At 41.4% G+C, this 26,024-nt stretch overlaps 1 protein-coding gene across 1 annotated transcript in view; it reads left to right on the top strand.

Annotated features, from left to right (window-relative positions):
* Positions 1-26,024, top strand: part of LOC308608116 (dnaJ homolog subfamily C member 14-like) — a gene marked incomplete at both ends in the record, with an annotated part of 73,655 nt that overhangs the window by 172 nt on the left and 47,459 nt on the right. Inside the window, 1 exon segment of the mRNA XM_081220790.1 lies at positions 44-253. Coding sequence (XP_081076916.1) covers positions 44-253 — 210 coding nt within the window.

Consider the following 26,024-nt stretch of genomic DNA (forward strand, 5'->3'; position numbering starts at 1 on the left):
AAAACGAGAGCAACAGCTTTTATTTCCTCTGATGTTTTCAAAGGTGTAAGAAATGTCACGCCTTTCAGTGTGCACAAGTGGCAGGCAAAGTGTCAGTGCCCGAGGGAGGGGCTAGTTCCTCTTAGATACTGTGAAGATGACCTGACAGGAGCTGATGAGACCCAGGAGAAATGTTGTTGTCCTTTGGGGTCTGTCATGACTCTGCTACCAGTGGCAGACGTAACGATAGCATTTCCTAGAAATGCTACCACAGGTATATTTCCTTCCTTTAAGTTTACCTGTAATTTTCACAAAATGCCGTCATTAAGCTAGCTAACTAGCTCTGAGCTCCAGGTCCCAGTTCTTCTGTTGAGTTACTGTGTGGTGCCTACAAAGTCACTTTAATTTTTCATAGTCTTATTTTAGGATAATACAGACTTGATAGAATCATTGAGGCTCAACAAGGTAGTGGGGTCATATTTAGAAAAGTATAAAACTCAGTACAAGAAAAGGTACTGTTAGCTATTAGAGTTCTTTTTCTGAATGGCATTGATCGTAAAGAAAGGAAGAGACAGGAGAATAAAGGAAGGAAGGGAAGGGAGGGGAAGGGAAGGGAGGAAGGAAGGGATTTATTTGTTTGTATCACATACACACACTATACGCCTACAGGTATTTGGAAGATAAGATCACAGTTTCCAAGTCAAAGTTCATTCATTCACATCATTGACTTTAGTCTGATTAAGCTGTCACCATCAATGAACTTTTCTCACTTGCTAACTTCTGTGACTGAATATTGTCAAAGTATTACAAATTCTTTCCAAGATGCTGTCTAGGCACCTTTTCCCCTTTTCCTGGAAACTGACCTATGAGAACAGAAAAATATTTAACTCAATTTAAACAGACAGGTAGTTTGTTTCTCTAATGTTCTTTTACTGTGATAATATTATTAGCTTCGGTGGTGAGTCAGAAAATGTGTGGATGGTTTCAAATCCGTCTCCAAATTCATCTTGAACCTAGGCTGTGCACCCATCCCCGTTTCCCCAGGACTGTCTCAGGTTCAGTAGTGAAAATCCAACACCCTGGGAGACACCTCAGTCCTGGACAAACTGGGCTAGTTGATCACCCCGCACCCCATTCACACTGTGGAGGCTGCCTCATCCACGCTGTGCTCCAGCCGCACGGCTTCCTCTTAGCTACAAGAACACGCAGGCTTTGCTTTTTCCAGCCTTTACAACACACTGTTCTCTCTGCCTGGATCACCCACTCCCATCTCTAGCAGCTGCTATTTTCAAGTCTTCATTTGAATGCCCATTCACAACCTCCTGACCATCCTACAAAAAGGAGGGCCCAGCCCCGTGCCCCAGGATTCTGTTATGGCATCCCAACCCCGTCCTCCTTAGCACGTCATAGCACTTATAGTTCTGTTATTTCCTTGTTGCCTGGTTTATTTTCTATCTTCCCTCACCAGACCATAAGCTCCACAAGTTTGGGGATCCTAACTCTTGTCTTCTTCACCAAGTACCCTGTGTCCAACCATACACCCAGCACGTACCAGGCAAATCACATGAACTTAGTAAATAACTGGTGACTGAATGAATAAATCATAGATCTTTCAAAATATTTGTTAGGTGAATGAAATACTGAATCTATTGATACATGGATCTTAAGTTAATCACATTTTTCTACTCCATATTTCCCACATCTCACTACAAACTGTCCTCCGAAGGAAGTGCTATCAGCAGTGTGTATATGCATAGGGCGTGGTGTGTGGTGTGTATATGTGTGGGTGTACACGTGACATGATGTGTGTGTCTATGCACATGTGCGCATCTGCACTGAGCAACTACTATGTTCCAAGCACTGGAAGCACAGTGGTGAACACAGCAAACCTAGTTCATCCCCTCCCAGGGGGTATAGTTACTGGAGGAAGACGTTCACAATTAGAAACTTGTAAAGTGTCTGGGGAAGAAGCCAAGTAGTGGAAGGAGGACCCTCACCCAGGTGAGGATCCCTAGAGGTGGCGAGGAGGTGCCTCAAGTATATCGTGTTTGAAGCTGGGGTCTGAAGCGTGAGAAGCTACCCGGGCCCGGAGCCCCAGTGGGCTTCGGGAAGCTGGGACAATCCTTGTGAGGCTGGGGGATTCTCGTGGGCGAAGGTGGGAAGGGAAATGGCACTTCTGGAGATGCTGGTTGGCTGGAAGGCAGTGGCCCAAGAGAAGGCTGGCAGTGTCAGAAGGGAACCTTTGTGTTCCAGTTTAAGATAAAAAGAAAAGAAATACGAACAAACAAAAAACGTTATCTTAAGAGCAAACAGCTGAAGGACTTTAAAGAAGGGAGTAAGTGATTGAAAGGACGGTCCTGGCTTCCATACAGAGAAGACACTGGTCAGAGTGAGTGGAGGCTAGTCCAGGCGAGACCCGAGTGCTGCTGGGTGGAGTCGAGTGGGCAGGTGTGAGTGAAGTCCAGTCCAGGGGGTCAGGTCTGCGCGTGGGGATGAGGAGGAGGATGCGTCAAGGCTGACCCCGCCCTCTGGCTGGTACTTCCGGGTGGTCACTGGGGCCTTTCACAGCTGTGCCTTTAAGACTAGGCTTAAGAAATGAAGACTCTGCTACTGATGAACTTTTTATTTATTTATTTTTCAGTTCAGATGACTTTTTTAACATGCCAGTGATTTGATTAGAAAAACAGCTTCACTTTGTACACATCTCTGTAATTTACCTCTGGGCACTCAGATATGCTGGAAAAATTATACTTTATAATGAGATTAAATAAATGTTTCATTTCAAAAATTTGCTCTCTTCAAGAAACGTGCCGTATCTGAGGAAGTAAGAACTTCATTTTTAAAGTGTACAAAGCAGCACTCATGAATGTGTGTGATCTGAATGCTTCTGAAGGTAATGAGTAATATGGTAATGGTATCTTTTAAGGGCCTAAAACCATCCATCCTAGTTAATGGTTTAACCCTACCTTCTTCTATTTCAAAAAGCAGGGGTCTATTTCATACCCCCAAGGGACATCTACACCACTGGTCAAACACACTGGTGAAGACATACAAGGGAGGTCTCAGTTCAGGCAGCTAGTCAATGACAAAATCAGGTCTAAAGTCAAGGATGAAGATGGTTTTACTTCCCCGGGACACTCATATCACAGTGGAAGCTGTGTCCGAGGTAAGCAACTTCTTGTTGACTTAATATGTCTATCACTTTGGAAATGCTGCACTACCTCTCAAGGTATTTCCATGAAGCTATTTTAGGCACCAGATCTTTACCTTTCACCTTCTTCAGTTTTCAATTTTGGTTTAATTCCTCTCCTTAAAGTTGCATGGAATAGGAGAGATAGTAGATGAACCCATTTTAAAGAGAGATTTCTTTTGAGGGAATATGATTTAGTCCAGGTTCTATTTAGATCCATGATCTATTGAAACTCACTGTACTTAAAAAAGGCACCGTACTTTCTCCTTCACTCTGTCATTCCGTATTTATTCTAAGTGGACAAAGCACAGAAGATGGTCCGCTGTGGTAGTGATTTTAGCCCAGTAGAATGTCCATGCTATTTTGGTGAGCATATGGGTTTGTTTTTTAGAAATTATCAGCTCTGGAGAGGCTGGTATTATAAACAATGTACTTGTATTTAAAATCCATACAGAAACCTTGAGTTTTGTTTTTACCTTTTGTTGAATTTGTTGGTTTACTTCTGAAATAGAAGTCTTTCCACAGGATTCTTATGCTCCTCCAATCCTAATTCTCTCATCAGTAAAATGAGGAGGCTGTTCTGCTGTTTGAGATTCCTACCAGCTTTGACACATTATGAATCTTTGATTCTATAAGCCCAGATTAGTTCTCTAATAGACTGTAAACATCTTTCCATATTCCACTGTCTGACTTCATCTCCCATATGGATTCTTTTTAAAAAATGAACAAGAAACTCATACAACTCAACATCAAAAATCCCCAAACAACCCAATTAAAAAATGGGCAGAGGATCTTAATAGGTATTTTTTCCAAAGAAGACATACAGATGGCCAAGAGACACACATGAAGAGATGCTCAACATCACTAACCATCAAGGAAATGCAAATCAAGACCACCATGAGATACGACCTCACACACGTCAGAATGGCTGTCATCGAAAAGAAGCAGGAAGGATGTGGAGAAAAGGAAACCCTCGTGCACTGTTGGTGGAAATGTAAATTGGTTCAGCCATTACAGAAAATGGTACGAAGATACCTCAAAAAACTAAAAATAGAACTATCACATGATCCAGCAATTCCACTCCTGGGTATTTTAGCCAAAGAAAATGAAAAAGCACTAATTTGAAAAGGTACACACACACCTATGTTTATTGCAGCATTATTTACAATAGCCAAGATTTGGAAGCGACCTAAGTGCCCATCAATAGATGAATGGATAAAGAGGAAGTGATGGGGGAAAAGAGAAATAGGTGAGGGAGATTAAGAGGTGCAAACTTCCAGATGCAAAATACAATAAATGAAGCACAGGTATGAAATGTAAAAAAAAAAAAAAAAATGAACAAGAAGGAAGCAGCAGCATTTCTGAGGGTTTTTTATTGAAAGGGTGTCCCCTTTGATAAGTTAACTTGGAACACAACCTTCTTTCTTTTCAGCTCTCATGGAATTACTTTTCTTCATAGAGGAATTATGGTTACCTAGGCCATAATCTCTGATTCCATCTCTGAACCCAGAGCCTTGTTCCCTGCGATCTGATTAGAAAGATGCTAACTGCTTTGCCAGAGAAGCCATCTCTTCCCATCTCTCTGCCTGGTCTCTCATCCCTTCTTCTCACTAATTTGCTTTCTGTGACACTGCAGAGTTATACTTCATTCTGGGTGATTGCAAACTGCATATGTGTGTCAAATACATGGGGGTTTACTTGGGTGAATTGCTAGGTTCGAAGTGAAGAATTTCCTCAACCTCCTTAATTTTCTGATTTGTGATTTCTGATTATTGTACTAGATGTTTGGAGGGTGGTCTTCATAAATCCTCGTACAAGTAGTAACAAAAAAGTTGAGACATGAGCCTTCTCCATTTGGCCAGTAGATGGAAGTATTTCATAGGGAAATAAGCAACCAGCAGGGTTTTTTTGTTTGTTTGTTTGGTTCTGGTTTTGTTGTTGTTTTTAAGAAGATGGAAGAACCGTCCGGAAAAGAAGCAGAAAGGAGAAATGAAAAACAAAAAACAAGAGACAAATTGTACAAAATACAGGGCTTCTAAATTCACCAAAAACCCATTTTCTGTTCAGGCTTTCTCTATTTATCCTCTGTGACTCTATCCCTTTTGAAAGAATAGAAGGATAAATTAGACTGTTGATAACTCTGGAGTTTGGGTTTGTTTTTTTTTTTCCAACATAATCTCTATGGATCCTTGAGAGTCCGAAAAATCTTTTCACGAGAATGAATAATGCAATCAGCTTCTTCAGCAATCAGCCCAGCTGAACATGAAGCTGGTGATTTCACTGGAATGCTTAATGCCCACCAGCAAGACTGGTGTGAGAGCAACAATGGGGAGGTTCATGCTGGCAACTCCAACCAGCGATTCTGGCCGTGGTTCCAATGCAGGGATCACGAGGCCACTGCTTTGCCCATTCTGTCTACTGCTCCTGTTTGGAACAACTGGTCTACCATGGACAAGCTAAGGTGGATCACCAAGCATTGTCCCCGCAGCTGATTGCATGATTCCTCTGGGTGCTGTGTGAGTGTGTTTCCAAAATCCCAATGTCAACGAACTGTGTGTCGGAGTCTCCAGGCAATCATATCCAACTTGGAGATTAGATTGAAAAACTGAGTTGTCACCGACAGCAGAGGAGATGAAAGCCATCTTTTCTGTATCAGCTCCCATTTAATTGGCACGCTAACCCAAACACCCCTCTCCAAGTACCCCTGTCTCCTTGCGAGTTTTGGCAGGAGATGCAAGGACTGGATTTTAGCTCCATCTTTGGTGTGGGGAACAACCCAGCAGTTTTCCAATTATGTCAGGAGAGAAATGAAATCTCTAGAGACGCAAAATAACTTCCTAGAAACCAAATTTCTTTTTCTCTACGTGTTTTTAAAGAAAGTCCGAACAAGTGATATGCACGCACGAAACAAATGAAATGCTCTGAGACTGGTTAACATGTGCTAAAACAGAGCCTGGCTTATTCGCGTAGCTCTATTATTTCTCCCATCACAGGGTAATGTTGCCCTCTTTATTAGTATTTCTGACTTTCTTCATCAGTATTGTGATTTTCATTGCATTTGTCGAAAAACTGCCTCTATAAGCAATACCCTTGATATAGAGTTTCAATGTAGCTACTGCATTAATACACTTATTTTCTTCTTTCAGTATGTCCTTGAAGTAAGGGCCTTTCGGAATATGTAAAAACTAAGTAGATAAGTACTGAGGTACAAGAATTACTGAGCATTAAATCTGTTCATTCCCCAAGTTCTACTTTTTTTTTTTTTTAAATGAGGAAACCGAGATCAAGGCAGAGGAATATATTCTTCAATTTGTGAAAGCAGAGCCCCCCGCCCATCCAAATGCACAGCATTTTGGAGGAAAAAGATAACCTAGGATGGAGAGTAGTCATCAAGCACTAATGGTCAGCTTCTTCGGTAAAATCTCTGGGCCTCCTGAGTATCTTAAAACATCTTTTGATCTCACTTCTAACAAGCATTGAACTGATTGCTGGTTGGGCAGGGGGGTGAGGCACGGAAAGAGTGCTACAAAAGGGATATGGGTCACATCCTTTGTGGCCAAGAGATAGTGAAAGGAGAAAGCAATTTGGTGGTACGATTTTATTTGCTGGTTGAGAAAGCCAAACTCCACGGAGCGGCCATCGCTGAGCATGGACCCTTCCCCCTCCTCATTTATACTGTCTATAATCACCAGTGCCAAGGGCCAGTGACAAGTGTCACTGCACTTACAGTCAGCCCTCCATATCTGCAGATGTGGAACTTGGCGGCTATTGAGGGCAACTTTATCACACCATTTTATATGAGACTTGAGCATCCGGGGATTCTGGTATGAGGTGGTCCTGGAACCAACATTCCCGGGACCCCAGCGACTACTGTACTCACCAAAGCAAAGGCTGCTCTTTGGAAATCTTGCCACTAGGGAGCAACACTGGCTAACTTTGGCCTTGAAGGTCCCCCCTGCACCCCTATCCTTTTTTTTAAAGGAAAAGTTAGGTTTGTTTGTTTTTTTTTTTGACTTGGGGCACACATGAATAAAACCTTCTAAAACCACACCTTTGCAGTTTCCTGCTCTGAGTAGGGGGAAGAAATGGAGTCCTGAGAAACAGTGGGTAAAGGAGAGCCTATCTCTCTTCGTCTGCAAATGCCTTGGCTCAGCTCCGGGAAGTTGGAGGAGGGACAGATGTTTGGGGCTGTGCACAGGAATCTCATTAGTCTGGGAAAGGTTGCTCTGGATACCTTTCCTCTCTGGATTTTCATACATCAGAGAATTGTTACTTATGTTTGCAAAGTTAATCCTTGCCCTGAAGCACCATCCTTGGATTAGAAAATCTAATGAAAGAACCAAAATAGTAAATCATTGTATTGCATCTCCGCTCAAAATGTTGTCTTCTGCTTGGGCTTTTCTTGCTGCAAAGACCATTTTATAAGAGTGATCTCAAACATAGACAATCCAGGTCCACCCCCAAAATCAAGAAATAGGGGAATCTTTAAAAATGTCCCCATTTAATGAGATGATACAAAACAAAGCACAGAAAGGTAGAAGAAATTCAACAAGCGTCCCCTAGAAAGTCAGTGGTGCTGTAAGAAAGATGGTCCAGGACTCTCTCCCTTGGCTTTTTGAGTCCTCCTCTAATCCCTTCTCTAACCGGCAAATAAGTTTCTGGGAGCCCTTTTGGTTTCCAGATTTTTTCTAAACCTGCCACACACTGGTTGTTATTCTTTCTCATCCTACGTCTCCCACCTGCTTCTGGAGTGAAACAGCAGTTGGCAATAGGGATGCTCAGAGTCTAGTACCCCAGCCTGGCCAAATAACACTCAGATAATCACATCATTAACCTGGCTATTGAGCTCGAGGTTGGGAAGAGCCAGCTCTGCTTCCCTGAGTGCTGAGGGTCCCTAGTTTGAAAAACATGCACTTCTTACTAATAGGCAATCTGTCACTTGCCTTCTAATAGAAATCACCTGCTCCTAGAATAATCATTAAACAAATTGACAGCATGTGAGAGCCGGAGTTCTCAGCTTTAATGCTGCCTGGTTGAATCAAGCAGATGGAATGAAAACAACCACAACACACCACTGCACATCATTTAGAAACTCATTAGTCACAGGGGAATCACAGTCTCTGCAGATGCTGGCTCTTCCCCTGGAGAGTCAAGAGGTATTTTGTGCCCAGGGGTCAGTGCCCTGGACCCTCAAGTGATGGCTTTGAGTCTTGACTTTGCTACTGACAAGATCTGGGGGAAAAAGTCTCCTAGGAGATAAAATACCTACCTTGGAAATGTCTATCTCATAGATTGCATGAGGGTCACGTTAGGTACTATGAGAAAAAGCACTTGTAAATGTAAAGAATTAAGCCCTCAGTGGGACAGCACTGTGGACACTCAATAATAATAGCTGTCGTTTTTTGAACATAGGCTCCATATTAAACACTTTATGCAGACTGTCCCACTAAATCATCACAACTGTGTATGATAGATATAAATTCCCCTACTTTAGAGATGAAAGATGTGAAGTCCAGAGAAATTCAGCAATTTGCCCAAGGTCTCTAAGCTAACAAGTGGTGATGTTGATTCAAAGTCCCCAGTCCAGCTGACTCCAGAATCAGTGTTCTCACTGATGGGGTTCGGGACAGGTCACCCCCAAATATGGCATCTTGGCATATTAAAGATCTTAAGGAATTTTTAAAAAACAGGCAGAAGCAAGAAGGTCCCTCTTCCCTGCCTTGTCACCCTTCTTCCCTGAAACAGGTCATAAAACTCCCCTCTGAAAGCTACCCTCCCTGTACAGGGCAGAAAGAAGACTTTCTTAACACCACAGATAGAAAATTTAGGGCCAAGCAGGCTGTATAGGCAAACCTTGCTAAACTAACCTTCACCTTCCTAGTTACTCCTTCACCATTAACTACCCCTGGCCCAAACCCCTTTGTCTTTCCAGTTCTTCACAAATTTACTATTTCCTTGTCAAAAAGGTATAAAAACTTCTGGCTCTGGTCACTTTTTTGGTCTTCCTTTTCTTGTGAAGACTCTCTCATCTACATGTAGAAATTCAATGAAATTTGTATGCTTTTCTGTCTTTATCAGTTTAATTTTCAGATCAAGCCAGGGACCCTAAGAAGACTGAGCAAACATTTCCCCCCCGCCTGCACCACTGTTAAGCAATGCTGCCTTACAGACTGGTCTGTTACATACAGGCTGCTGCCTTTATCTTGGGCAGGGAAATCTTCAGCTTCTGAGCCTGCTTCTGGGCATATACCCTGAGAAAACCATAATTCAAAAAGAGTCATGTACCAAAATGTTCATTGCAGCTCTATTTACAATAGCCCGGAGATGGAAACAACCTAAGTGTCCATCATCCAATGAATGGATAAAGAAGATGTGGCACATATATACAATGGAATATTACTCAGCCATAAAAAGAAATGAAATTGAGCTATTTGTAATGAGGTGGATAGACCTAGAGTCTGTCATACAGAGTGAAGTAAGTCAGAAAGAGAAAGACAAATACCGTATGCTAACACACATATATGGAATTTAAGGGAAAAAAATGTCATGAAGAACCTAGGGGTAAAACAGGAATAAAGACACAGACCTACTTGAGAATGGACTTGAGGACACGGGGAGGGGCAAGGGTAAGCTGTGACAAAGCAAGAGAGAGGCATGGACATATATACACTACCAAATGTAAGGTAGATAGCTAGTGGGAAGCAGCTGCATAGCACAGGGAGATCAGCTCGGTGGTTTGTGACCACCTAGGGGGGTGGGATAGGGAGGGTGGGAGGGAGGGAGACGCAAGAGGGAAGGGATATGGGAACAGATGTATATGTATAACTGATTCACTTTGTTATAAAGCAGAAACTAATTAAAAAACAAAACAAAACAAAAAAACCCCTCCTCCTCCCCGGCCTCACCATTCACTACAAAGGGGCACTCGATGTTAATGAAGGATCTTTAATGGCCTTATGTAACTATCCTGATTGCCTCCACCGCTCTGATTTCTAAATCACGTTGTATCTAAGGGGAGCTCTTCAGTCTAAGGAGGAAAGAAGTGGATGGGGGCTGGAGAAAAGGGAAGGTAAGGCACACTGAAAGGGAGAGGCCAGTCACCACACCTAATTATCAGCATTTTGCAGCCTGCACGGAGGACAGCTCTTCTAAGGAGAAGTCAGACTAGGATGGTGTGGCCACCTCCTGGGAGACAGGACGGAGAGGACGCTGGGCGGCTGGCCCAGGTCACGTAGAAATACTTCAATTTGAGGTCTCAACGCTGGAAACTGTTCAGAACAGGGAAATAGCCCCAGTGCGCTGAAATGTACCGGGCAGGGCATATAAACCTACAATACATCATCTGCCATTGAGTACTTGAAGTTTGTAGCTGGAATTATATACTTTGAAGGTGCAAGTTCCTTGTTTAGGGTCAGGCTAGCAGTAGGCGTTTACTTCTTGCGTATTCATTTCATTTTGATTAATGAAAAAAAATCAGTCAGCTTAGATTTATAGATCTTCTTTTGTCTCCTCCACTGCATCTGGCAGAAACTGTTCATACTTTAAAAGATGAGTTTAGTGGAAGAGATTGCCGTGCAGCAAAGGCAAACACACAAAAAACAGAAACTATGAAGAGGCTTTTAGTACTTAATTAGAACCTCAGAGGTGCAGCCCTAAAGAGGGACATGAGACCAGATAAGATTTTTAAGCAGGAGCGGGTAGAATTCAGAGGATGAAGGAAACAGATGAGAAAATGTCATGAAATGCAAGAATGAACATGTATGCAGAGGGGAGAGGGAGCAGAAACAAGGTAAGCGGACCCAGACCACTTGGGAAGCTTGGTTCTCAGCTCTGTCTGCATATTAGAATCATCTGGGATGCTTTAAAAATGATGAATCCCCCCTTCCCCGCTGACCTCTTTTTTAGAAACTTATCTGTAAATCTCATTTCTCTTTTATAGAATCAAGCACTGAAATTAAGAGGAGACATAGTTTCAAGGAAAGAACACATGCTTTGGGGCCTAAAGGTCGGTGTTTCTACCCCTGACTAGGTCTATGATCTTAGACAAGGTAACTAGCATCCTTGAGTAAATTAGGTATCAGAACACCCACCATCCAGGACTGCTGTAAAGGAGAGGCTGGAAAATGGCTAGATCCCAAAGACACTGACTTCTATCTAAGCTATTTGGAAGGGGAATAAGATGGTCCTGGATAACAATAACTTAAAAAGACTATAGATAAAGTATCTTACTGGGAATCAAGAACCATAAGAAAACAAAACAATGGATTCTTGGCCTTTGTGAATAACATTTAAGATTTCAATTATTGGGGAACATGCAGTAGTCATTAGTAATTTTGCAGGCCTCGTGAATTTGAACTTGACAATCTAGAATTGGCTAAAATGCCAAGTCTCTTGGTGGGTGAGCTTACGAGGCTCCCCTGTATCTAAACTTTGACTCAACTCTGTTGTCTGCTTGGCCCTACCTATTTACTACAGCTCATGATTAAGTTTAAAAAGTAAAACAAGACCAAAAAACCCTGACAATTTTAGGTCTTTTGGAAAACTACCCTGAGAGAAAATCAACTAAGTTTGGGATAAAAGTTAAGCTGCTCCAAGGGTTATGTTTCTCAGCCAGAGAAGAATATTAAGGAGTCAAATGGTGAGTTCAACTCAGGACTATGATGTATTCTACAGAGTGACAAGAGTAGGCCATCAGTGAAACTATTTTGCAATTGCTTCCACCAGGATTAATTTGAATAGCTGTATAAAGGACTTTAGTACTGAAGTTATAGAATCATTCATTGTCTAAGGGAGTCACTTAAAATTTTAAGTTATACATTATGGCATTATATGGAGAGAATGCTAGATAGCAGTGGTATTTTCAAATTTGTGGACTGGAGAAGGCCTTGGGACATTTCCCACAGGAATGCGTATTTCTTAAATTATTGATGATATGGTACAGATAAGAATCAAAAAATTTAGAGAAGAGAGGATGCAAAGCAGTTAAAAGAGAACTCCCTGTACGCTGTCAGATATGGATTTGGAGACGAGAGTTTGAAGTACTAGAGTTCTAACAGGTTGATAAGGGTTATGCTGATGAAAAGACAGAAATGTGCTGATGCAGGTGGGAGGTTGGAAAGCCCTAAAAACGCATGACATGAGTCAGGAAATTTATGTGACCGAACTGCAGGAACTATAATGGGGAGTTTCCGAAATTAGGGCTAGAATTCTGGTCCTGGTCTGCTCCTGGCTAACTCTGTGACTTTGGGGAAGTCATTTATCCTCTTTGATCCTTAATTTCTCTTTTTGAACCTACATTTCTTTATCCATAAAGTGACTGCAGGGGCCTGGGTGATGCCTGCGATACAGTTCAGTGATTTTATGGCTCATAGGTAATCATACTATATACAGTTGTGCATCTTTTTATTTTTTCTCCTTCAACTGTACATTAGATAGTGAATATTTTCCATGTCACTGAAATTACTTTAAAACATGTTTCAATGACTGTGTAACACGATTATATTAATTATTTAGGCATTTCCTAGGTATTTAGGTTTTCAATGTTTTTCATTATAAAAATGCTGCAATGACTATCTTTGTACATATTTGTCCCCTACTCGAGTGACTTCCTTGGATTGAATCCTAAAAAATGAAATTACTATGTCAAACGACATGAGCATTTTTTAAATGTTTGATATTTATTGTCGAACCTTTTCTTAGAAAGCTCTGTTGTTTACATTCCCACTGGAGCTCCTGGGTCTTCTCTCTTCCACCCACATTGTTGTAGTTAACATTTTTCATGTGTCTGTTCAGTTGATAATTTATTGTATCTTATCATTTTAATTTTTATTTCTTGTTTCATTTTTAAATTGAATGTTTGTACACATGCATTTGTAAGTCACAGTTGTTCATGCAGGGCAGAAAAATGTTTTTCCTCAACCTTCTTATGGTCCCTGACTGGGTCTGAAAATTAAACTGACAAAGATGTTCAGAGAAAAGCACACAGATTTTATTGAATTTTTACATGCACAAGGGAGCCTTCATGAGAGAGGAAGGGACCCAAAGAAGTGACCAAAGCAGGAAGCTTTTATGCCTTTTAGACAAAGAATCAATACATTTGCAAAGAATTGACAAGACAAAAGGGTTTGGACTAGAGGTAGTAAACGGTGGAGAAGCAACTAGGAAGCTAAGGGCTTAACAAAGGTTTGAAGAGTCCACTGGTGCCATCTCTGGGCTGGTAAGAGTCTGTGTCCAGTAAAGGAGAATTTATATCCTTCCTTTAGGCAAAAAAAAAAAAAGGAGGGGGGCTTTTTCTGTGTTTACTGCTTCTTAACTGCCTTCAGCTCAAAATAATTTTTATGTCACAGAGGCATATTTTGGGGTGACATATTCTGGTTTCCTTTATTCACTAATAAATTATCTGTTGATATTCATTGACATTTTTTCCATTGGAAAGATAGTCCTGTCTTTGTTTCAGTGTTAGGAATATCTTTTTTCTTTAACTAATTAATTAATTAATTAATTTTGGCTGGGCCAGGTCTCTGTCGTGGCACGCGGAATCTTCATTGTGGTGTGCAGGACCCTTAGTTGCGCCACGCGGGATCCTCCAGTCGCGGCAGGCAGACTTCCTTGTTGCGGCATGCATGTGGGATCTGGTTCCCCGACCAGGGATCAAACCCGGGCCCCCTGCATTGGGAGCGCGGAGTCTTACTCAGTGGAGCACCAGGGAAGTCCAGGAATATCTTTTATATTAACGATACTATTAACCCTTTGTCTCTTCTGTTGGTAATCCGTAGATGTCCTGGTCTCACCTACCAGTGATCACAGATTTTCTGCAATTCCACAAGTCTTAATGTTCAGAGCCTCCCCCTTTACTCAAGCACTTCTGGGGTCCACATTATTCTTTAGGAACCTGGTTAGGGAACGAGAGGAACTCACATAAAGATCAGACATCCATACATTTCCATGATGGCTGCTCCTTCTGTCTCCAAGTCCTTGACACCCAACCCAGCCTGATGCTTTTCTCCATATTCCCGACCCAACATCGGGGCTGTTCTCTCTGGCTGGCCAGCTGACAGGTTCCTCTATGTTTTTACCCAGCTCTTTGGAAGAGTTTTTCACACCAGGGTAGTTGGATTCCTCAATTATCTTGCAGGCTGGTGTCCCCTTCGCAGGCAGCACAGGTGCTCCAAGTGTGAAGGTGCTGCTGTGGCAGGCGGTGGCCAGGCCACCTTCACACTTTTCTTGGAACCCGTCTCCCCATTGATCTCTAGGTTCTGGCACTTTCTTCCAGACATACTCCACAATTTTCCCCTTTCTGTCCAGTCCGTCAGATCTGCAGACACATTTAAGTGTGTTCAATATTCACATTCTCTCCTTCAGACTGGCTCCTAAAGCTCTCCAAGTGCAAGGCAGACCGGAGCAGCCCTTTCCCCTCCTGAATGTGCCGTGGCAGTTGGGTAGCTTGTCAGCAGGCTGTTCCCTCCAGAGCACTGGAGGGGGTGCTACAACCCCATGTCATGAGGACTCACAGCATCAGTCTGACCCCTACCCAAATACTGCTATGTATCCCGCAAATACTTTTCCCAAGTTCATTACTGATGTTTTCCACTGTACAGAGTTCATATTTTTACATAAACAAATTTAGGATTTTTTTTCCTTCATGATTTGTTCCATTTCATACTACCTTGAAGGTGCCCCCAAATCTGAACTCTAGTGTTCATCTGGAAAAGATTTTCTATGAAAAGCTTAAAAGGTAAAAAGTAGTAACTTGCCCCTCTCATTTATTGCAAAATTTATCAATTCACAGTGATTAAAATGGATTGACTTTGGTGAAACTATCAGGCATATGCATCTAAGTGACAGAGTATAAAATCATAAACTAGACCTTATGTAAGCACGTAATGTGTAATAGAGAAAACACTGCAGGTGAGTGAGGAGGAAGCCTATTATTCTATGAATAGTATGGAAAATTGGCTCCTTAGATAAAATACCGAGGTAGAACTTCATATAACTATGAAGTTTGTGTATAGCTATTTTAACCCAATTTCAGGTAGGCAATTTTACTTAAAGTGTCAGATACTGTTTTGGGTGTCGAGGATACAACTGTGAAATAAGTAGACAAAAACTCTGATTTATTCTAGCAAGAGAACCACACGCTAAATGAATGAGAAATAAATTATAAACAGTTTTACAATATAAATGCTACGAAGGAAAGGAACAAGGTGATAAGTTAGAGAAGAAATGGGGAGGAAGTGGATTGACTTCTGATGGGGTGGTCCTAGCAAGCTCCTCTAAGAAGATGGCGTCTGAGCAGAGGCCACAAGAGTCACCTCCTCAGTGAAGGAACGAGAAAGAGCAAGATGTCTGTAAGGGACAGCAGTCAGGACGGGTGGCGCCTCTGGTCTGTGCTGATGGCCTGAGTATCAGAGGGGCTGGGACAGTGCGGAAGGAGGGAGGAGTGGTGTGGAGGAGGCAGTGGGAAGGAGAACACTCACACGGCCCCACTGCCCTGCAGGGTCGGGGATGAGAGGGAGATAAGAGGCCTCTGGCTCAGCAAATGTGGGAGAAATGGAGTTCTCTAGAGGGAGACAGATTTCAGTAAAGGTCAAGAGATAGAGGAAGGTTTACTGTTTCCAGAAAAAGGGATCCAAGGTTCACAGCAGAGGCTTTGCAGGGGCAGGGAGGTATGGGGAACGTACCAGATGATGAGACGTCCCAAACAGGAAGAGGATGAGAGTGGAGATGGCAGTAACGAGAGGAGAGTACAGGTGGTGCTTAAATAAGCAGGGAAGCAGGGCATTGTGGGGTTATCGTTGGTGCACTCCTAAAGGAAGGGGAGCACTTATTTCCAGCTACAGTCCCAAGAAATTAACTACATGATGTGGAGTGACTGCTCTCTGCAACTCCAGGTGATGTTTGTAGCACAGTCGTGATGGGGCTAGGACTGAGGGAGGGGAGCAGGTTGGAAGATTCTCCTTGGGATTGAGAAGCAAGGTGCTGGTCTCTGGGCATGTATTTTCTCAGTCATTTTCTATTCTAATAGACAATCATGAATACAGGAATTATTTCATAAGCTACAGTTACAGACACGGATACCACAAGTCTTAAGTGAAACTGTCTCAACAAACAAAAGGACGTGTAAGCTGTTATTTCCACCAAAGAGTTGCAAAGAAGTTATCTGTAAGCCAGACTAGGAGCTGCAATAATTTGGAAAAGAATTTTAAGTCCCAAGAAATTTCACCCAATACTTGTCAACAGTGCTGAAAATCACGTGTATCTTTATCAGTTTGAGTTTTAGTTGTAAGAAACAGAAAACGACTCTGACAAAAAGAAAATAAACTTATATTAGCTACTCCCAGTAGCTTGAGGAGCTGAGAATGCTCGACAAGTAAGCTTGTGGACCACAGAGCCAAAGCAATAGTCCAAACAGCACCACAAATCTGGTCTGTTGGGAAACCAACATCATGGCCAACTGTGGTCGGCAAAATGGAACCCCGAAGATGTCCACATCCCAATCCCAAGAACCTGTAGATATAATACTTTACGTGGCAAAAGGGGCTTTGCAGATGTATTTAAGGTAATGGACTCTAAGATAAAGAGACTACCTTATTTTATCCAGGTGGGTCCCATCTCATCACATGAGCCCTGAAGTACAGAACTTTTCTGACTGGAGGCAGAAGAGATACGGCCCAGGAAGAGTCACAGAGACTGGAGGCACGAGTCAGACTCTACACCATTGGAGGCAGCAACATGGTGAGGCGTGCATGTGGCCTTGAGGAGCTGAGAGGGGGTCCCGGATGACAGCTGGCCAACACATGGGGAGCTCAGCCTACTACTACAAGGAACTGAATTCTGCTAACAACCTGACGAGCCTGCGAAGTGGATCATCAATCACACCCAAGAAAAGAAAAGGCAAGGCCAAGACCAAGACCTGATTGCTTCGACTGGCAAAGATACAGTGAGCCACTTTTGGATTCAGACAGTTTATTACTTACGTAAACAGCACATGGAAGACTAGCCAAAGGCTCCGGCTGCCCACGGTCCTCGTCCCACACACCAGAAAGGATGACACTAAGCAAAAGGGGCCAGGTGACTCTAACGCCAACTGTGGAACATCTCGTTGCTGAGGATCCAATTCTAGGCGACAGCTCAGCAGCTTTATATCCTACAAATCTATTCTGATGGGGGCAAGGGACAGGGAAGAAAGCCCCATTCCTCATCATAACCTGGGAGGTGATGAGGAAATGTCTCATGGGGAGACAGGTCTGGGGAGATGACCTCTCAGAAGCTGCCTACGACCCTCCCATGCTCTCCTGCTCTGGGAGGATGCCAGGCATTCTGCCAAGGCTCAGATGAGCTGTGGTTCAAGCCTCTGCCTGCCTGGTCTACGTGGAAACCTGCAGGGTCAGCAGAGTGCATGGCAGAGCCATTCCCATACACGGATTCTCCCTCTGAGCCTCCAGATCAGGCCTCAGGCAGGACACCACCTTGATTTCTTTCTCATGAGACCCAGAGTGAAGAAATCAATCAAGTCTACCCAGACTTCTGACCTACAGAACTGTAAAGAGAATACATTTGCATTGTTTTAAGGTGCTAAGATGGCTGTAACGTGTTACACGGCAACAGGACACTGATGTGAGCTCTGAACACCAGAACAGTCAGGACCTTCAACTGAATGCTGTTGTTGGCATTTCAGATGTTGGTGCTCTTGGACTGGATGCATCCCACATCTACTTTCAGAGAAGTTCCCTCCTGTCTTGCTTTTTTGCTTTACCAGTTTCTCCTTCAAGTTCCAGAGTGAGTGCTTGTTATTGGCTTTGCGATCATGTGCCCATGTGCTAACTACAAAGGGTGTCTGGAAAGGGAGTACCTGAGCTTCTAGAATGACAGGGAGGCTCTGCGTCTCTTCCACTCATAATATGAGAAACTCCCCAAATACTGAAAGGAGATTCAAACTATAATCAGGAAGAAAGAGTTATTACTGCTACATACTGCTCTTTTGTTGTCCAATATCAAGACAGACCCTGGGCTCCTATGGTTTCAATATTTCAGGAGAATAGTGCTTCCACTAAAAGACTCAGCGATGGTGCCACTGAATCTGAAGCTGTAACACACCTGAGCTTTTCCAGCAATTGACTAGACAAAAAGAACTGTCTGTGATATAGGAATATTGATCAAGAACATGGGTGTTGATCAACACGTTGTGCTACTGCACAATATGAAATTTGTGAGATGGTTATTACGTGTGTAAAACTAAGAGGGGATCCTTTCACTTTGACCTCTTGGATCCTACACTTGTGCCTTCAGGGAGCAAGGGCCCCATTTCTGGTTGCTGGTTTGGAGTGAATTCCAATTCTATGTACAACACCTCTATCTTGTTTGGTGTTTTCCCCTAGTTAATACTGGGTCCTAACAAGGCATTCTACTGACTTATAGAACTAGCTGCTTCTAGATGTTGGATTGGAGGGTAAGATGAGTGAATCCCAAGGGCTTGGATTCTTTCACTGTAAAGTGAATTCACTGAAAAGTGAGTTCCTTGGAATATTACTCTATTTTCTAAAATTTATTTGAAGGGCTTCAGTTTGGCAGTGTAAGGTGTGTGTGCGTATCTAAATTAACATTGATCTAGAGTGCAGGAATGGTCACGTAACATGTGAAGTAAGCTGCTCGGTAACTTGCATTTCAAAATATATCAGAACTGGTTGGTTAGAATCTGAAAACCTATTGTATAGTTCCCCTTACACATATCAGTCTGATTTGGCACTGGAGGGTTTATTAATTAATGTAAAGAATATTAAGTTATGTCATTGGAGAAATGAATAGTGTCAGTATGTGTCAGGCAGAAAGGTGTGTACAGAAAAATCTACACTTGCATGATTAACACTCTGACAACCCCAGCAGGCTAATATTTTTTGAGTAGTATCTTAGGTTTAGAACTCCACTCATTCCAGAGTTCCCCACTTGAGAGAGAATTCTTTGCTCTAATCAAACTAGGAACATAGCTGTTTCTGCCTTCAGAATACTTGTTGTGGCTGAATGAGCCTTTCGTTCAAGAGACTCGTGGAGTGCCTAGAGAACAGGGTGGAAAGGATGGAGAGTGGGGACTTCACCTGACTTGCAAGACCTCATTATTCACATGTCTTGATGCCTGCTCACTAATAGATATTGGTACTTAGGTATGCTTTTTGCTTTCTTTAAAACATAATACCTGGCAATAACACTGCAGAGAAAACAAAGGGCTCCAACCATCACTAATCACCAGAGGCAACCAATATTCACTGAAAAGAACCTAACAACTTGAATAGCGGATTAGCCTAGGTCAGTGTTAATAAAGATATCATTAGGGTGAATAATGCATTCAGTAGGGCCACAGATGGTGATGGTGGCGGGTATATAGTGGGCAGGGGTCAATTTTCTGGTTATTCCCTGGATGGTTTCACTGATATGCAGGAATGAGTTGGCTTATGTCAACTCTGTCTCCTTGTGGAGGGTGCCTGCTGCCAAATGTCTCAAAATAGGTCATTGGTCACTTTCAGTGCCATCCTTCGTAAGATGCTGAATCCCTGACCCAACGTACTAAGAGCTTCCACATCCTTGAGGTGCCAAATGAAGCTGTATTGTCTTTTGAGTCCTCCAAGTGCTAGACCCATGTGATAACCTGGAGAGCAACAGAGAGAATGACCATCTTCCTGACTCTGTGTAGATGTTCTCACCTGGGTGCTTTCTGGGCTCAGAACCTCCCAAGATCTCTCAAGGAAATAATGATTTTATCCTGTGGTTTTTAACACCATTCTCCATGAGAACTGAAAAACTGCAGCTCAGAAAACACTGAGAGTGGGAGCCATTGTTCCATTACCTTTTTACACCCAATGCCTCTGTATAACATGACTTCCTCCAGCCAAAACCAAACACGCCATGTACGTAAACTCACACAAACAGACACTGAAAGAGAAATAAGTGCTCATGCTTGAGCTTATGTGTGGGGAGAGCGGTGTTTCGGAATCCTATCAGTCTGTCTTTAGGATGAGGTCATATTTCACTAATGCATACCAAGGTGAAAAAATTCTATTTGGTAAAGATTAGTCATCATTCAATGTGGTGTAATTTCCTTGTTGTCCTTAAAGTCTTCTGATACTTGGAATACTTCAGAACTTTTAGTAGAGTCGACACCTGCAAAGGCAACATCGCATCTGCAGATACCCTAAGGTAGCTCATAGGGTAGTTATGTTCAAGCCCAGAGAGATATCAAGTTGGGCCCAAAGGCAGTGTTTTAAGCTTTAAAAAATAAGTTCTTAACCTTTTTAAATCAAGAAATTTCACTTTAAACTATCCGGATTTCTGGATGTCTTAATAAAATGCACCCTCGTTCCTAGATGGCAGGAAGAGGCTATGACTTTTAGAGGGGACATCGGTCTCCAGGTTTTTACACTTTCCACCGGCCCACTTCATTCTAGGTATTTATGCTTGTATTCTCTGCTTTAGAACCTCACTCAAATGGTGTATTCATGTAAGTGCCCAAACTAATGCTACAGAAATCAATCTACCAAAAGCTCTACAAATACCTTATCGTAGACTCTTGGCCATAATTTCATCTTGTCCAGTGGTTTCCAAAAACCTGGTCATGAACCAGCACCTGGATGGCTGCAGGAAAATTAACTGGTGGAGTTTTCTGAATTTAGGTGACCAGGTTCCTGCCCTCAGAGATGTCCATCTAGATGGACATCTATATGTTTTAAAACATCTAGCGCAATTCCATTGCACAAACGTGTTGGGAACCATTGGTCTCCTCCAGCCCTTCTTACCCTGGAGTGAGGGAGGGATGGGAGGGGCATGGAAGTGCATTGACGTGACTGCTTAACAGGTCCAGGAATACTGATAAATAAAAGTAAAATCATTGGCATTAGTAATGTTTTTTTGATCTGCTAGAGGAGTCCACTGAATGAAAAGATCAAAATCTAAAAGAAAGATGGCTGAAGCCAAAATTACAGAAGCAAAGCAGCCCAGATGTCTCTGTCCCAGGTCTCCTCTGTTTTCTCCAATCTACTCTCTGATAACACAAGCACCTCTGCTTCTTAGTTACCCAAGCTTCTTGTAAATTTTCAAAACCCTCATCGGGGAGGTAAGCAATTGAGTGATTATTCGGTTTGATATTTCTCTAATTTTACCTCTTCTACTTTTTTCTTTAAGCTCCTCTGTCCATAGATATTCTCTGAGGTCTTTGAATAGCATCAAGATAGAACACTGACATTCCGACGGTAGATCAAATAGATAATTATAAACTTTGATAAACTCAACTTTGATATTGATCAATACTTTTCAGGTCTTTATCAGTAGTTTTCACTGGATAATGTCCCACATGTGTTTCCTGATGTACATATTTGTTATACTCAGAGGAGGTGTAAGGAGGAGAGGATAAAAAGGAATTAGAGGCTTCTGATTAGAGTCCAGAATTCCTGTGGATTCAGGAATCTGGTCAATGTCTTTACAAAACATCACCTCACTCAAACCTCTATCAACAGCCTTGAAAAAGTAAAGCATCTGTATCCTAGTAGACACAGGAAAGCAATAATGTTCTGGTATGTGGGCTTAATCGAAGGAAAAATTGTTCGGTGAGACTAAGTACCTACCCGTCGCTGGAAGCCAGATGCTGCTTCTGAACTAATGGCAAATGAAGAAATTTCTCCTGAATTGTAATGTGTTCTTTTATCTGTATGAATATTTCAAGTCTCAAGTTTGATAGAATAGAAGGAATGCAACGTAACGTTTGTGGCTCTGCTGAATGCTACCAATGCAGCAGCAACGCTGATTAAATAAAATACAGGATTCAGGACTTCAGGAAGAAAGTCATCCATATGTTCAGGTCCTCTCTTCTCCCTTCCTGCCTCCTTCTCTCTTCTTTTTCTTATTCCTCCCCTTCTTCCCGCACATCACTTATCTTTCTCTGTGCAAAACAGCACCCCAAATAGAGTAACTTAAAGCAACAAACATTTATTTAGCTTACAGTTCTGTGCATCAGCACTTCTGCACTCAGTTCGGTTCCTTAATGCACCTGTGGTCAGCTTCTGGCTAGTGAGCAGGCTCTGCTTCTGAGGGTTGGCTGCTTCTTAGCTGAGGCATTGGGGACAATAGAGAAACTATCTTTTAATACACAGTAGGCCAGCCTCTGTCAGTTCACACGGTGGCTGGGAGGGTTCTGGGAGAGAAGGAGGCATGCAGGGCCTCTTGAGAAGTAAGCCCAGAGCTGGTACAGCATCATTCCTGCCATGGTCTATGGTCAAAGCAAGTACAGTCCAGATGCAAAGACTGAGGAATAGGTTGTGCCTCTTGCTGGAAGTCCTGTAAAGTCACATTGCAAAGAGGCATGGATAAAGGTAGGAGTGGAGGAGTATAGCATTTTTGGGGGGTAATCTAGCATCTCCCTCTTGCAGTTTTCATGAGTCTCCTGGTGACTTACAATTATTGCAGTACCTGAATGTGTAGGTGCTACAAGGAGTATCATGTTGCTATATTCAAGCTCCTTATAATCTACTGGGAAGAAAAACATCAGCACCCCGCTTATAACCATCAAACACCCACATGCTCGAGAGACGTGACTGAGAGGTTGCTGGAAGTGGGGAGCATTTGAACCACAATGAACTTTGTTCAGCTACTTCAGCTCCCTGTTTATTTCCACCATAGTCTAAGCTCTTCTGAGGGGTTTCCAAATCCTCTTTAATCTTGTTCCACCCAACTTAGATAACCTCTTGGATTTTAAGCATTTTTTTAAAGATTTTATTTTTGATGTGGAACATCTTTAAAGTCTTTGTTGAACTTGTTGCAATATTGCTTCTGTTTTCTGTTTTGTATTTTTGGCTGCGAGGCATGTGGGATCTTGGCTCCCCGACCAGTGATCGAGCCTGCACCCCCCAAATTGGAAGGTGAAGTATTAACCACTGGACCACCGGGGAAGTCCCTAAGCATTTTATTTCTAACAATATTAAGCATATTTAAAAGCAAGAAGAATGGTACAAGCATCCTCCATATCTCATCACCTAAATCAAACAACTGTCAACATTTTGCCTTATCTGTATCACATATACATGCTACACAGCTCACATACATAGATATATGTATAATATTAGAGAACATAAAATCCATATACAAATTTTAAAAATCAGACATTTTCAGCTGAGAGAAATTTATACTTCTAAGTGCTTATATTAAAAAAGAACAAATGTCACAAATGAACAGCCTAACTTTATACCTTAAAGAACTAGGAAGAGAAGAAAAAACTAAACTCAAAGCTAGAAGGAAGAACATAGTAAATATTAGAGCAGAGAGAAATAAAATAGAGAATAGAAAGACAACAGAGAAAATCAATGAAACCAAGATCCTTGTTTCTGCTTCAAAAAAATCAGAAAGTTAACACTCTTTAGCTAGATTAACTTAAAAAAAGAGAAAAGTCTCCAATAAATAAAATCAGAAACAAAAGTGGGGACATTAATACTGATTTTACAGAAATAAAAATAGTCACAAGGGACTACTATGAAGAATTACATGCCAACAAATTTGATAACCTGCAAGAAATGCACAAATTCCTAGATGCATACAACTTACTAAGTCTAATCATCAAGAATTAGAAAATCTCAACAGACCAATAAGAAATAAGGATATATCATCAGCAATTAAAAAAAAATTGCAACAAACAAGTTTTGGGCCAGATGGCTTCACTAGTGAATTTTACCAAACGTTTGAAAAGAATTAACAGAATCTCAAATTCTTCCAAAATGTTGAAGGGGAGGGAACATTTCCTAATTCATTATGTGAGGCCAGAATGACCCTGATTCCAAAGTGGGACAAAGACACTACAAGGAAAGAAAACTACGTATCAATATTGCTAATGAATATTGATCCAAATATTCCCAACAAAATACTAGCAAACTGAATCCAACAGCATGTTAAAAAGATATGCCCATGATTAACAAGGGTTTATACCTGGAAGGCATGGTTGGTTCAACATACAAAAACTGATTGATGTGAAACACCACAATAACAGAAAGAAAGAAAATTATTATTCCAAAAAAACATTTGAAAAAATTCAACACACTTTCCTGATTAAAAACACTCAACTAACTAGGAATTGAAGGAAACTACCTAAAATAATAAAATTCATATATGAAAAACTCGCAGCTAACATCATGCTCAATGGTGAAAAATGCAAAGTTTTTCCTCTTGCAGTAAGAATAATACAAAAAGCCCTACTTTTGCCACTCCTATTTAACACAGGACTGGACGTCCTAGCCAGAGAAATTGGGCAAGAAAAATAAAGAAAGGTCATCCAAATTGGAAAGGAAAAAGTAAAATATCTCAGTTCACAGACAACATGATCTGATATGTAGAAAACACTGAAGATTTTTTAAAAACCTGTTAGAACTAATAAACTAATTCAGTGAAGGTGCAGAATACAAAGTCAACATGCAAAAATCAGCTGCATTTCTATATGTGGACAATGAACAACCCAAAAACGAAATTAAGAAAACAATTACATTCTCAAGAGCATCCCAAAGAATAAAATACTTATTAAGAATAAACTTAACCAAGGAGTTAAAAGACTTGTACATTGAAACCACAGAACACTGCTGAAAGAAATGAAAGAAAACAAATGGAAAAATATTCTGTGTTCCTGGATTGGAAGGCTCTGTATTGTTAAGATGCCAATACTACCCCAAAGCAATCTACAGCCTCAATGCAATCCCTATAAAAATCCCAATGATGTTTCTTGCAGATGTAGAAAAATCTATTCTAAATTTTATATGGATTCTTAAGGCACCCTGAATACCCAAAACAGTATGGAAAAAGAAGAGCATGACTGGCAGTCTCACATTTAAACGCCTGTCAACAAGTGAGTGGATAAACAAAATATGTTTTTATATATGTAGAAAGGAATATTATTCAACCTCAAAAAGAAGGGAAAAAATAAAAAATAAAAAGAAGGAAATTCTGACACACTCCATAACATGGATAATATATCTTGATGACGTTATACTAAGTGAAATAAACCAATCACAAAAGGACAAATATTGTATGATTCCACACATATGAAGTTTCTAGAATGGTCAAATTCTTAAAGACAGAGAGTGGTATGGTTGTTCCCAGGGTCCTGGGGAAGGGAGGAATGGGAAGTCAAGTTTAGCCGCTACCAAGTTTCAGTGTGGGATGATGAAAGCAAGTTCTAGTGATGGGTAGTGGTGATGGCTGCACAACAATGTTGAATGTACTTAATGCCATTGAACTGTGTGCTTAGAAATAGTTAAAACAGTAAATTTTATGTTATGTGTATTTTATCGTAATTTTAACAAAATAACTCATTGGTGATGCTGAGTACTTTATATTGCATCATATCAGGAGGCACAAAATGACTAATTGCCTCATTACTCATGAGAGAGACAAACAGATTTCCCCATTGTAAAGGTACATTTTCCCCTTTACAACTGGGAATTAATCAGGGTGGCAGTATTTTCAGCACACCCACTTTTCACTTAATGATTTTAGCATTCACCAATGATCCTTGCCTGACTCGAGTATCTATTTGGAGCTATTCAATGGTGGTGTTTTTCTCCCTGTCATTTCATCTATAATCATTAGCTGATTTTCTTTTATAAAAAAATAGTGTTTCCTCACCAATTAGGGCCATTTGGTGACATTTCATAGTCACTAAAATAAAAGTATAAATGCCTAATTAATTCTTTCTTGTTAATTTACTTTTAAAGAAGTTGGTGTAACTGTCATTTCCAGTGAAAGCTTTTTTTTATGTATGTGTAATTTCAATTTCAAATTCAAATTTCAATCCACAATGAGATATATATACATCTACATATCTATCTACCTATCTCTG

The sequence above is a fragment of the Mesoplodon bidens genome (assembly GCF_964165515.1).
Source record: "Mesoplodon bidens genome assembly, chromosome: 20".
NCBI lineage: Eukaryota > Metazoa > Chordata > Mammalia > Artiodactyla > Ziphiidae > Mesoplodon > Mesoplodon bidens.